Source organism: Chrysemys picta, chromosome 23 (assembly GCF_011386835.1).
Source record: "Chrysemys picta bellii isolate R12L10 chromosome 23, ASM1138683v2, whole genome shotgun sequence".
NCBI lineage: Eukaryota > Metazoa > Chordata > Testudines > Emydidae > Chrysemys > Chrysemys picta.
In genome coordinates this window covers 13259566-13272649 of record NC_088813.1, presented here as the reverse complement: position 1 = coordinate 13272649, position 13084 = coordinate 13259566, and the positions used below count along the sequence as shown (strand labels likewise).

Sequence of the window (13084 nt, the reverse complement as noted above, 5' to 3'; positions counted from 1 at the left end):
ATTGCAAATGTCTTCATTGTGCTGTGTGTATTTTCCCCATTGTTTCATTCTCTTAGGAATATTTTTAATAAATCCCACCATGTCTCCCAGCCTCTAATTTGCAAAGTGGTAACTTCAGGATTTCAGTGTCTTCTGGCAACATGAACAATGGCCAAGGACAATTGTATCAAAACCAAAGGCACATTTTTGAGGTCACTTCTGTCCCAGCACAAATAGGACAAGGACACTCAGAACTACAGCCACTAACCAGTCTGGATCGGATACAGGAATTTTCACTTCCTGGAACTGGACGTCACCAATAAATGTGTACAGAATACTGGAGTGCAAGATCTTCTTGCAATCCACATTTTGTAAATCAAGGCAGCTGGTTTGCCAAAGCCATATTACCTGCAATGTAATGAGTGAGTGCGACAGTCCTTTGTATGAGTACATAGAATCCTTTGATTGTGTCTGGACTTGTAACGATTCTTTTAAAATGTAACTGTGTGGTGTGTGGGCCGTACATATGAGGGTCCAGAGCAAAATGACACCTACAGGCCTGTTTATGGGGTGAAAACACAGAGAAAGCTCTGCAGAGAAGGGGGGCATATCTGAGGACACATCAGCCCTTTTAAAAAAATTAGAACTAATTATGTGGTGACCTCTTCCTTTCAGAAAGCTTCTTCCTCCACACCCCAAACAAAACAGCCACTAAAAGCACTTCAGATAATAGGGGCCTGGTTATTATGTGGTCAAGGCACAATGTACCGCAGCAAGTAGCCAAAACAGCTTTTCTCATTCTCTTAAAGCCCATACGGCTTCCAGGAGCGGGGTGTCTTCAGGGCTCCTTGAATAGGCTGGTAGGTGTAGAGGGGAAGGAGCTACAGTTAACAGAGCATGACATGAACAAGGTGGACCTGGTTTTACCGTTTCGGTTGTGGTTCAGGCTGTTAATTGGAGACGGCACCTTTCTTAGGGGAGATAACACTCTCCGCCGTGGCAGTGTCCTCACTAGTGAGTGTCCAAAGAATGGGTCCGACGTTCTGCACTTCTCTTATGACTGCTTCATGCCACATGGTTATTACTCTGACCTACATTGTCAAGAGACTAGTGACTTTGGGTGCCCAGTTGGAGACACGTTAAAGGGCCCTGCTTTTCAGAAGGCAGGTGTTCAGCACGTGACTAAAAACCAGGCTCCTTTATGGGGTCACAAGTTGGGCCTCTAAAATCACTAGCCCTTACTTGGCTGGGGCGGGGGAGGAGTCAGAGTCAGTGATAAATGAAAACTGTTTCCCATTCACACAGATATAGTCCTTGATCTCTAGTGCTCAGAGTAGCCCACACAGCATACCTCCTGCCCTCGCACACAGGATCCACACACCCCCCCTGCAGACTCTGGACACGGCTTCATTTTCTCCTATGTTATTATTAAATCATCTTTTTAGTGAGTCTACCCAGCATCCCCTCCCCTCCAGCCCCAACCCTCTTCCCCCCACCCCCGCCCAGGCCCCTCTTTCTCTCTCCAGGTTGGCAGGAGAAGGCCAGGAGTTGTTAGCTTGCCTGCGCTGCGTGTGCAAAGCAGTGAAGTTACACTTCAGTGACCTGGACCTGTCCCCAACTCCCATTCCAGGACACTGAGTCACGGCACCAACAGTGTCTCTCAAATGTGTTAACGCCCAGGAGGACCCTGGAGAACCCAGCACCCACTGGAAGTTTATGAGCATCTCTCTGCCGGGAAATGACACCTGCTTGGGGGGAAGAGCTTTACAAAGGGCGCGGGGGCTTTGCAATTTCCAGCATGCAGAGAGAAAAGCAGGAGACTCCGATGAGCCCCGCTAACCCCCCCAGGCTCCCCGCCAGGTATTGTCTGCTCCTTACCTGCCTCCACGAGGAACAGGCTGGCATAGCTAAAATAAAACAACAGGGCTGCGTTGATGTAGATGAAAAAGTGATCCATCCTCCAGAGCGGGTGCATCCTGCATCCCTGTGCCGACGGCTCAGGCCCCGGGCTCCAGCGGCCGCGCAGGGGGGACAGACCCTGCCGCACCGGTTCAGGGGGGGCAGCGGGAGCCCAGCGCCTCTTCCCGCAGACAGGGACCCGGCGCGGGCATCTCAGGACCGCGGACAGTTCCCCGGCGCTGCGGCTCCACGATCCATCGCTCCGCCCGGGGCGGGAGGGGGCTGCCTCGCTGCTCCGCCGCTCAGGGCTGGCTCCTGTCCTCCGGCTCCCGGGGCAGGGCGGCGGGGCGGCGGCCGGGCTGCGGGGAGGGAAGAGCGGAGGGGCTGAGCTCCATGGGGCTGCTACGCGCCGCGAGCCGCTGCTGCAGCGGGGGGACGTGCCCCGGCCGCCAGCTCCATTCATGGGAAAAGGCTCCCCCCCAACCCGCTCCCAGCCCCGTCAGCGCGTCATCAGCAACCTGCATGCCCCTCCCAGCCGCTGCTCGGACCCCCCGGCCAGCTCCGGGGGACCCGCTGCCCCTGCCCCGCAGCCGCCCCCCTCCCCCCAGTCTCGGAGGCAGGAACCAGAAACAGCCTGGGCAAAAGATGAAGAGCCCCCCCCCCCGAGCTCGCAGCCCGGCCCTCCGTGGGCTCGCAGCCTGGCCCCCCTCCGGGCTCGCAGCCCGGCCTCCCGTGGGCTCGCAGCCCGGCCTCCCGTGGGCTCGCAGCCCCCCCCTCGCCCCCGGGCTCGCAGCCCGGCCTCCCGTGGGCTCGCAGCCTGGCCCCCCTCCGGGCTCGCAGCCCCCCCCCGCCCCCGGGCTCGCAGCCCGGCCTCCCGTGGGCTCGCAGCCAGGGCCCCCCTCTGGGCTCGGAGCCCAGCCCCCCTATGGGCTCGCAGCCCGCCCTCCCCAGGCTCGCAGCCCGGCCCCCCTCTGGGCTCGCAGCCCGCCGTCCCCCGAGCTCGCAGCCCGGCCCCCCTCTGGGCTCGCAGCCCGCCGTCCCCCGGGCTCGCAGCCTGGCCCCGCTCTGGGCTTGCAGCCCGACGTCCCCCGGGCTCGCAGCCCGGCCCCCCTCTGGGCTTGCAGCCCGCCGTCCCCCGGGCTCGCAGCCCGGCCCCCCTCTGGGCTCGCAGCCCGCCCTCCCCAGGCTCGCAGCCCGGCCCCCCTCTGGGCTTGCAGCCCGCCGTCCCCCGGGCTCGCAGCCCGGCCCCGCTCTGGGCTTGCAGCCCGCCGTCCCCCGGGCTCGCAGCCCGGCCCCCCGCAGGGCAATGCGATGGGAGCGAGCCGGAGTAATCACTTGTGTAATCACAGCCCTGCACAACCCGGGGATTAACCCCGCGGCGCTGGCTGCTTCCCAGCCTCCTCCCCAGGCTGCACCTAATTCTGGGGCTGGGGGCCCAGCGCGATGCTCCAGTCCAAGAAAGGTCAGTGTTCAGAGGGTCTGGAAAATTCTCCGGAAGGCTCCCGCTACTAACTGTGGTGTGTGGCTTAATCAGAGGACTGGAGGGTAGCTAATGTAACAGGGTTTTTTTAAAAAGCCTCCGGAGGATTCTGACAATGACAGACCAGCCTAACTTCATTACCAGGCAAATTGGTTGGAACTATAAAGAACAGAATGGCCAGACACATAGATGAACATGGTATGTTGGGGAAAAGTTCCCATGGCTTGTGTAAAGGGAAATCATACCTCACCAATCTATTAGAATTCTTTGAGGAGGTCAACAAGCATGTGGACAAGGGTGAACCAATGAATACAGTGTACGTGGACTTTCAGAAAGCCTTTGGCAAGGTCCCTCAGTTAATGAGATATAAAAACCAAGGTCCTAACTAAGAAGAGGGGGGTTAATCCTGCTGTCCTGGCCAAATTCAGTTTGGGGTCACTACCTTCTGTCTCCTTAAACTTTCCCCTGCAGTGTCATTCAGGTGGGATATCCATTTCCCATCTTAAACTGCTGTGCCTAGTTAAGCAGATGTAGTGTTTCATCCCAGGGGTAGTTGCATTTAAGAGGTGGGTAAGGTGACCCCGGCCTATGGTTTGGAATGCAGTAAGAATGATTATGGATTTACCTCTACTATTTCCTGGTCTTCTCCCCTTTTCTGAGGACAGTTGGTGCAATCCGAATTTGTAATGAGGGAAATAATCAATTGCTGAGTCCCCTCCACCTGAATTTAGCCCAGAAAACTGTGACTCTACCAGAAATGTCTGGGCTTATGAAAACTTTATGATGACTATTCTCGCCACCCCAGCAGCAAAATCCTGCAGCACAATCAAGAATAACGCCAGCAAACTCTCCGTAAAGTAAACATAACCTTCCCCCAGCAGATGCCTAAAGCCATGGTCCAGAGCAGGGGAGTGGAACATCTACCTGAGAACTGCAAGTGAAGATGGACCAGCTGGTCTTTCTTTCCCTCCCCTGTTGGCCAGAAGAAGTAGAATTGTTTAGCCAGCTCCCAGCTGGCGTGTAAGCTCGACGTACTCTTCTCCTTGTGCTTTGGGGGATTGTTTGTGAGGGTACTGGGGAGATGGCTGGGTGCAGAATCAGCTATGGAGCTGAGCTGAGTAAATCAAATGGATACCATCCCCCACCACCACACACACACTGGCATGACTGTGCCAGTCCTTCTCGCGGGCTTCATTTCACATATCATTTATTTCATGTACCATGGTCCTGTGGACTGGGCACCGGACTAGGAATCTTCTATTTCAAACTCTGCCATTCACCTGCTGCGTGAACTTGGGCAAGTCACTCCCTCTCTGTGTGCCTCTGTTGCTCCTCCCACCCTTTGTCTTCTTGCCTGTTCAGACAGTAAGCCCTTTGGGGCAGGGGATGTCTCTTACTCTGTGTATGTACAGCACCTAGCACAATGGGGCCCCAATCTCGATTCAGGCCTCTGGGCACTACTCTCACCCAAATAACAATAATGAATTCCAAATCCATTCCTGGTGAAACTCCACAGACTCCAGCAGAGTTACACCAGAATTGCATTTGGCCTATTGCGGCACAAGTTGTTGCAATGGGATTTTCTGGTTTGCTCCTGTGCCCCCAATGGTTAGCTATAAGGTGCCCTAGCACCTAGGGACGATTGGCGCGCAGTGGTGGTGACACTTTATTATCAAGGATTAATTTAGCCAATACAATTAGCTGGGCTCTAAATTCAGAGCTTACGAGTATTAGATGCGACACTAGAATTAAATGTGCATTTAGGTTAATGAAGCTGGCAGCGTTCTGATTTATGGTAACTAGTTGACGGGAGCAGAGGCAATTTTCCAAACTTGTATAGAGCCTGTCAGCAATATGTCACTGAATAGGCAGACCCAGCGCTTGGCAGTTATGGCAGGTACTGTAGCAACCTCAGGAGGTTGACAAAAATGAATCCTTCAGACTCTGTTAATCTCATATGCTGAGCCCAGCTGAAGACAAGATTTACAGCCTGTAGCAGCAGGCATCCTAGAAAGAGGAGCAGACGTTCTGTTCATATTCATGTGGACCTGCAGGCTTTCAGACCCCGGCGTAACGTTGTCATGCCTGTGTGGGCAAGTGGTTATAAGTGGGGTGGTCAACACATGGTCTAACGCTGCTTATGGAGTTACCCAAAGTAGCCCTCTGGCCAGATTAATTTTCAGTGCAGAGTGGCAGCTTGCAGAGACTACAGGTCCCACCATGCAATGCTCCATCTTGGGCAGAAGCCAGACTGCACTGCATGCTGGGACTTGCAGGTTCTGTGGACCACATCTCTGGACAGCTGCAATCAGCGGCTTTCTATCTGTCTGTCTAAGGTAGGTATATATAGCACCAGTCACTACAATATCTTGACACTGTTGCAAATTAAATGTGGCTCTCAGGCTCCTGGCAAGTTGTCAGTCTAGACCTCTCTGTTAGATAAAGTTCACGTTATGGGCCAGTAGCTCTTCTCAGTTACACCCGTGCAATGGAGTTCCCCAGTGACAAGCAAACTGGGCCCTAAGAAAGCAGGTGTGCCACGGTCTCTGCTGCTTTCCTCCCTCTGCAGCCTTTCAGACTGGAGGTGAGAATTGCACTAGGGACTACATGTCTGGGAAAGATGCTACAAATAGCACTGTATTGCAATTCACCGTATTGGATTCGTATTTGTTATTTGTAATGAAATAGCATCTAGATTGGGCACATTATGCTCGACACTATACATGCACTTAGTAAGTGACAGTCCCTGCTTCAAAGAGCTTACAGTCTCCAGAGAGAAAAGGGAAAGTTATCCACTTCCTACAGATGGGAAACCAAAGCACAGAGAGATTAAGTGATTTGCACAAAGTCTCTGGCAGAGCCAGGAAACAAACCCAGATCTCCTATCCCAGGCCATCGGACCATCCTTCCTCAACTTTAAATGATTATTTCCAATGCCTACTCCAAGCTTTGAGTCTGCATTCATTCACTAGCGCTGTACCCCGACAATCAGCAACACTCACACCCCCTCCTCCTTTGGGAGCTGGGTTCTGCATGGGCGAGTCTCTCTCCACCTGGTAGGTTTGTGAAGGATCATATCCCAGAAGAGCCTTTAATCGCTGCAAGGAAACGTATCTCCCTCCACACACTCCTGTCTGATTCACAGCTGTGCAGAGGTGCTCGGCGCCTTTCAGAAGCTCTGAGACTGATTGTGCTGCAATTACGCCTTTCATCTCCTGGCTGATAACAGATTAAACGTTCAGTGCTCCAGACAAAGAGAAGGCATTAAGGAAAGCAAGGAAGGGATGGCGGAAGAGAGTGAATGAATGTAAGACATGTCTGAGGGTCAATTTCTGACGGTGCTCCACTCAGTCTGGATGTGCTATATGTCCATTGTTACTCTTTAAGGGCTTCTGAGGGCTTCAACCCCTACTGAAGTCAATAGGGGTTGAGGGCACTTAGCCCCTGGCAGGATGAGTCTCTAAGAGATAGATTTTTTATTACAAAGTGGTTCCCAAGGTTACCTGCTCCTTATAGTTGGGGGAGGGATAGTGTGACCCTAGTAGGACCACTGGCCTCTGAATTCCACCTGCTCCAATCTTTGCCCCTGCTAGAGATAAGGCACCCGACAAGATCATTGATGGTACATTAAACATACATCCCAACAAATCCATAGCTGCTTAGGAATGTCAGAATTGTCACGATGCTGTGCACCACGACTGCTGGGAACTTGATGGCGATTGCTAGGACTAGTACTCAATGCCTTCACCCTGCACTGAAAGGACAGGCACCTGCCAAACAAGCTAAAGGAGAACCTCCACACTCTGTTAGCAGTGCAGAGCCTATGACACACAGCTGCACAGTTTGGATTCTGTCCAGTCGTGGTTAGTGGTGTACACACACACACACACACACACTCATTACACTACACATTTATTTAAATCTAATTCTACCGAGATCTTTGTAAGCCTCATAATCTTGCACCTCCCCAGATCTCGCTCATGTGGACAGCAGCCTGACTAGAGAAAAAGTGCCTAGACCAGTGCTACTTGTGAACACCTCTTTATGCTCCCAGCTCCATTATCCATCCCAGAAGTAGCCCGAAGCCAAGCCACTTACTACCTCGCATTTCAATGTGTCATAGGAAAGACTGAAAGCATAATTAAAACCACCCCCAACTAGCGCTGACAATTAAAACTTAAAACCAATTTAGGTCACCCAGCACAATGTACGTCCAATATTTCTGACAGAAGCCCTTCAGTGGCCCGCCCACTGCCTCTCTTGAGGTGGAATTGTAAATCCAGTATTAATTGCAAGATGTATCTTTTGGATTCCTGTGATTGTCAGACAAAGCTTTTATATGACAGCTGAGCCGAATGGAAGCGTATAACTCTGGTGTTTACCTAGTGACGAGTGAGCAGGGCTCAGTCAGGCACACCCAGGCATGGAAGATTCACAAGTGCGTAGGACCAGGAAGGCCGATGACTTATTCCAAAAGGCGAGTTCATGAGGATTCAAGCCAGGTTGGCATCGGGGTTTGGAAGGGCTGTGGCTACTTATTGCCACAGGTCAGGAGGAGAAAAATAACAACCCCAGATTGCATCACCAAAAGAAGGGCCTTACCTTGTAAACGCAGGCTGCTTCCTTCCTTCTGCCTTGTGATCCACATCATTTTGCATGGATGATAGTGTAAAGGCACAGGGTCAGTAACAGCACTGCAAGCCTCACTGAGATCGCAGGGATGGGACTGAAAGCATGGGCCCTCCCTTAGGCCCCAGTTCAGGAAGGTATTTAAGCATGTGCTTAACTTTAGGTGCCCAGGTAATCCCACTGAAGTCAATGAGAGTGTTCAGGCACTTAAGAGATAGGCACAGACTTAAGTGCCTTGCTGAATATGGGCCTTAAGCACCAATCGGTGAGAGTGAGGCTTGGCGAATCTGGCCATATAGTCTATGTGCTGAGTTTACTAGATTCCCCAGCGGTGAGGATATAGCAGAGTCTCATAGGCCGTTTTGGCAATCAGGAGTCCAGTCTTTCCAGCTGCGTGGCCCAGAAGAGTAGATGTTTGGGGACCTCAGGTATGTGAGCTGGGCTCTGTGGGGAGGTGTGCCCAGTGCCCAAAGCCCGGCCCCATGCCAGGCGGCCAGGAGAAACAGCTGGGGCCCTCAGCGGAAGCGCTCATGTCAGGGCTCCCACGGGTAGTCTCCGAGAGGCAGAGAGATGGGGATCCTCCGGGCAGATGCGTTTGCGGGAAACTAGCGACACATGCACATGGTAGCAGCCCAGATCTGCCTTCTCAGGCAGATGGAGGGATCTAGCCCTGCCCTTCCTGGCTGTGTTAACAGAGAGCTGCAGAGGGGCTGAGATGAGGAGCTGGCAGAGCAGCTGATGAGTGGGTCTGGCAACAAGGACTTCCAGATGGCAGCTGCTAAGGCTTCTGGTGAGAACCAGCTCAGCTGTCATGTGGTTAAAAATGACCCATTTGCTCTCCCTAAGGCCCGACCACGGAGTCCCCCTCTGTCTGGCAGACACCTCCCAAGAAGCTGTTCCCTGGCTGCTCAAAGGCTCCATCAAATGTCTCTTTCCCTGCTGGTCCCCAATTGGAGTCTGTTGCCTCTGATCCGCAGAGCAGAACACCCTTTCTCCCAGTGATCCAGAAACAGAGAGGCTCAAATAGGTCAAACTCATCTGTGGTGTAACTCCACTGAAACCCTCTGGGGTGTAAATTCAGGGCAGAAGGTGATTAATTGAAGTCAGGGATTAATTTGATCCACTCCAGGACTTTCTCCATCCCTTCCCTTGCCCTACCCCACCAAGTCCTGGATCACTTACTGACGGGCAGGAACGAATTTCTCAGCAACTGGTGTGGGGATCACAAGGGAACCGTGGTGGACTTTATGCTTCTTCTGTCACCTTTTTTGTGGGGGTGTGGGAAGTTCCTTATGGAAACCTTCTGAACCCTCTCCCTGTGGGACTGATTCTGTAATCGATCTCAGTGGGTTTCTCCAGAGGAAACAAGCAGATCTGCTGACCCACAGCTCCGTCACGGCACAGACAGCTCTGGGCTGTGTCATTAGGAATCATGGGAGTGTGTATAGGACAGGGCAGGAGACCAAGAGTAATACTTGGTTCTTCTCCCTCAGACTACACCCAAAGGTCTTAACGCGCTTTGCAGACACCATGGATCAGCCCCAAGAACACCCCTGGAGGTGGGTTAGATTGTCCCCCTTGTACAAATGGGGAAACTGAGGCATGGAAAGGCACAATGACTTGTCTGAAGGCATGCCCTGAGTCAGCATGGCAGAGCTGGGACCTGATCCCAGATCTTCTGATTCTCAGTCTCATTCTTGGGGACCACATCTCCCAAAGGGTGGTGGAAGCTATTGGAGACCTAACTCCCTGGAATTTGTCATTGGACCCGATTCACAGAGGTGCAGCCTACCCACAATTCCAGTGGGGAGCTGTAAGAGCTTAGCACCTCTGTAAACCAGGGCCATCCCAGACCGTCCCCTAGAGCATGGCTCCCTCTGGTCCCCGGGCAGCTGGTGAGCCTAGATCTGCTCCCTCCAGCTCCTCCAAGGGGGCTGGGCTGCACGGTATCTGCTGGGAGCAGCACAGGCAGCGCTGGAGTGCCAAGGCCACTTCATTATGACATTAAAAAGCGAGAGTAAATCATTTTTATGGTCTAAGACAATTAGGATCCTTCCCTTTTTGGCCCAGGCTGCCTCACACGCAGAGCATTAAAGAAATGGATGAAGTGCATGTAGATGGCACAGTTACTGTTCTCTCTGCTCGTCGCTGGGATCCTACGTTCAAATCCTGATTAGCCCAAAGGGGGTGAACGCCTCATCCTAAACCATCCTCCTGGGTATTTATCCGCATCACAAAACAAAGTGACAGGGACAGCAGACGCTGCGGCAGGTTGGGATGCATGGGCATTGGCAGAGCTGTGGGTGTGAGCCCGGGGCTGGAATATCACAGGGTGCTGCTGGCTGGGACTTAGGGGCATTGTCCAAGCCACGTGTCGGAGGTTCAAGACTAGAAGAGCAGGAGGAAGTGCAGGTCAGGACCAAGCTGTGTTAGCAGAGCACTTGGAGGAGTCTTGCACAACAGCTGCGCGCTCCCTGGCTAGAACCAGCGCAGGTCTGGTAGCCCTTCACTCTGGTGAGCGCTAAACCCAGCTCCAGAAATCCAGTGAGAAAAATACCAAACCTGGAGGGACGTTGGCGAAAGGAAAGTGGGTTTAGCTTTGTGTCTTAACTATGCAATTGGCTGGCGCAGGCACAGGGAGGTTGCTGACACAAACATGATTTCCAGAGACACACATGTTCCCTCCCTGTCTGCGGGAAGGCCGAGTTCAGCCTGCGGGGGTTTATGAGAATTCACGACCGATTGTTCTCGGGAGATTGCAGAGAAAGAAGATGCTCTGAACACACAGCAACAGACCCAGTCGCCCCCACCTCCTCCTGTCTCCCTTCCCTAACCACTGAGCAAGGAGCCTGCAGCCCCAGGACTGATAGCTCTGTCTCACAATGCAGTGAGGCACAATTAATCGAGACTTGAAGGCTGCCTCTACCATGGAGTGAACAGGACTGATACACACAACTGGCAGTTCCCACTCGTCTCCTGGCAGTTTTATGATAATTGGAAGGAGAAACAGAAGTAATTAACAGGCACCTGACACAGGGAGAATTAAATACTTGGGCCTTTTCCCCTTCAGTCATACTTAATCCTAAAGACTCAGTAGAATGTCCAACTCAAACAGCCCAGAGAAAGAAAGAACTGCTCTTCAGCCATCCTCCCCACTGTCTGCACAGCCACAGCCTACACACACACACACACTCTGCATGCCACACCCACCCTGCACGCACACACACACAAACAGCCACCAGGCACACTCTACTCAGACACCCAACCAGCACACTACACGCCGTGCACACTCTATCCCCACACACACACACACACACCTCTATTCCGCATGTGCTCCCACCAGCCAGACCCTGCCCCCACCACACTACACACTACATATATCCTATGTACATACACCTCCCCCACAATCCTACATTTGCACACCCTGTATAAACACCCTCCCAGGCACACCCGGTGTATACACACACACCCTACGTGCACACACCCTGTGCAACACACACACATACACCACGTGGATCCACATGCACATAGCTTTGATCAACACTTACCAGGACCTAGCTCTGGAAGAGAATGAGCTTCCACAGAGCTCTGACAAGAGAGAACTGTCCCCATTCATTCATTCATTCATTCATTCATTCATTCCAGCTAGAGGACTCAGAGAGCCCAGGCTGCCTGGCCAGGAGTCCCTGCATGACAGCTGCTCCCTGATCTACCAGCTGCTGGAGACATCTCTGCCCTTCCAAAGCCCTTGGAGAAAAACTGCCCTCAGAGGTCCTTCCCCCCCTTCTACAAGGGGGCATTGGGAGTGGAGGTGGAATGCTGGGGAAGAGGTGGGCCATGGGGTGGCTTTATTCCTCTGATATTTCAGCTGCCTGGGGATTTCCCTTTATGTTTATGGCACCAGCTTTGGGGATGGGGATGAGTCTAACGCAGCCAGAGCTCCTTGGGCAGAGAGGCCAGGCCAGTTCCAGCTCGGGCCTGTTATACTCTAAAGACTTCAGTAGAGTTACCCCAGCCCTGAACATGGCCCAGTGTTTTCATAGACTATCAGGGTTGGAAGGGACCTCAGGAGGTCATCTAGTCCAACCCTCTGCTCAAAGCAGGACCAATCCCCAGACAAATTTTTGCTCCAGATCCCTAAATGCCCCCTCAAGGATTGATCTCACAACCCTGGGTTTAGCAGGCCAATGTTCAAACCACTGAGCTATCCTTCCCCCTCCTTTAGCCCCAACAACTCATCAGTACAAGAGAAGAAGAGATGGGACATTACAGGAGAGGTCCCCCTGGCTCCTGGGGCTCCTCCATTCATCTCCTTCCCCCCGGTTGTGGGAAGCGTATGCAGGCAAAGAGCAGAGAGAAAGGAGGCCCCAGAGCTCCCAGTCCAGACTCACCTCCCTGCCTCTTCACACACCTGCTTTCAACAACACTGCTGAGCCTAGATTGTGCTGGTGGCTCTTCTGCCTTCCAGGTGGAGAAGGGAAGCTCGGCGGCCTCTGCCTCCCTCTTTCGCTGGCAGGGTCCCCCTGTCGCACCCAGAGCTGCTGGTCTCTATCCTGAGCTGCATTTCCTCTCATCCAGGGGCAAGCGGCACTGTGGGGGGCACGACTCCACCCTTGCTGACATTCCTCCCCACCCCCTGCAAAGCCCAGCTGCCACTGCCCAGAAAGGAAAGTGACACCAGACACTTCCCTTGGAATGCCATGGGGCCTCCTGGATGAGACAATCCCTTGCAAGCTGCTCAGCTGTCCTTTCCTTCACCAGGCCCTGAGCTCCCTCCGCCCCACACCAGCTCTCTGTGGGATCAGCTTTCCCGGGCCTGAGAGAGGAGGAGTGTTGGGGTAACAAGGGAGCTCTAAAAAAAAAAAAGAATCTGAGACTCCTAGGACAGACAAAGCAGGAGGGCTGGACAACACGTCTCCAACCAGCCCTACAAGAGGTTAGCAAGGGAACCACTGAGCTCCTGGCAAACCTCCGGGCCAGTTCAGGCCTATCTGGGGAACCCAGCAAAGACATCCAATAGGGCATCCCCAAACTGCAAGCCCCAAGACTCAGTGTGAGACAAACTCCTGTCCCAGGCATCTGGGCATGCTCAGTCCC

The 13084-nt window shown here is 53.2% G+C and overlaps 1 protein-coding gene across 2 annotated transcripts in view; it reads right to left on the bottom strand.

Moving 5' to 3' along the window:
• The window catches only part of FNDC5 (fibronectin type III domain containing 5), a 40709-nt gene extending 28128 nt beyond the window's left edge, over positions 1-12581 (bottom strand). Inside the window, exons 1-2 of one of the 2 annotated variants that reach the window (XM_005302147.5) lie at positions 12379-12581; positions 1858-2237 (exon numbers count right to left, since the gene is read on the bottom strand). In XM_005302147.5, coding sequence (XP_005302204.1) covers positions 1858-1954 — 97 coding nt within the window. In that variant the 5' untranslated portion in view covers positions 1955-2237; positions 12379-12581. The remainder of the gene's footprint in view (positions 1-1857; positions 2238-12378) is intronic. The other variant, XM_042844733.2, reaches the window with a different exon arrangement.
• Between the last annotated feature and the right edge of the window lie 503 nt (positions 12582-13084).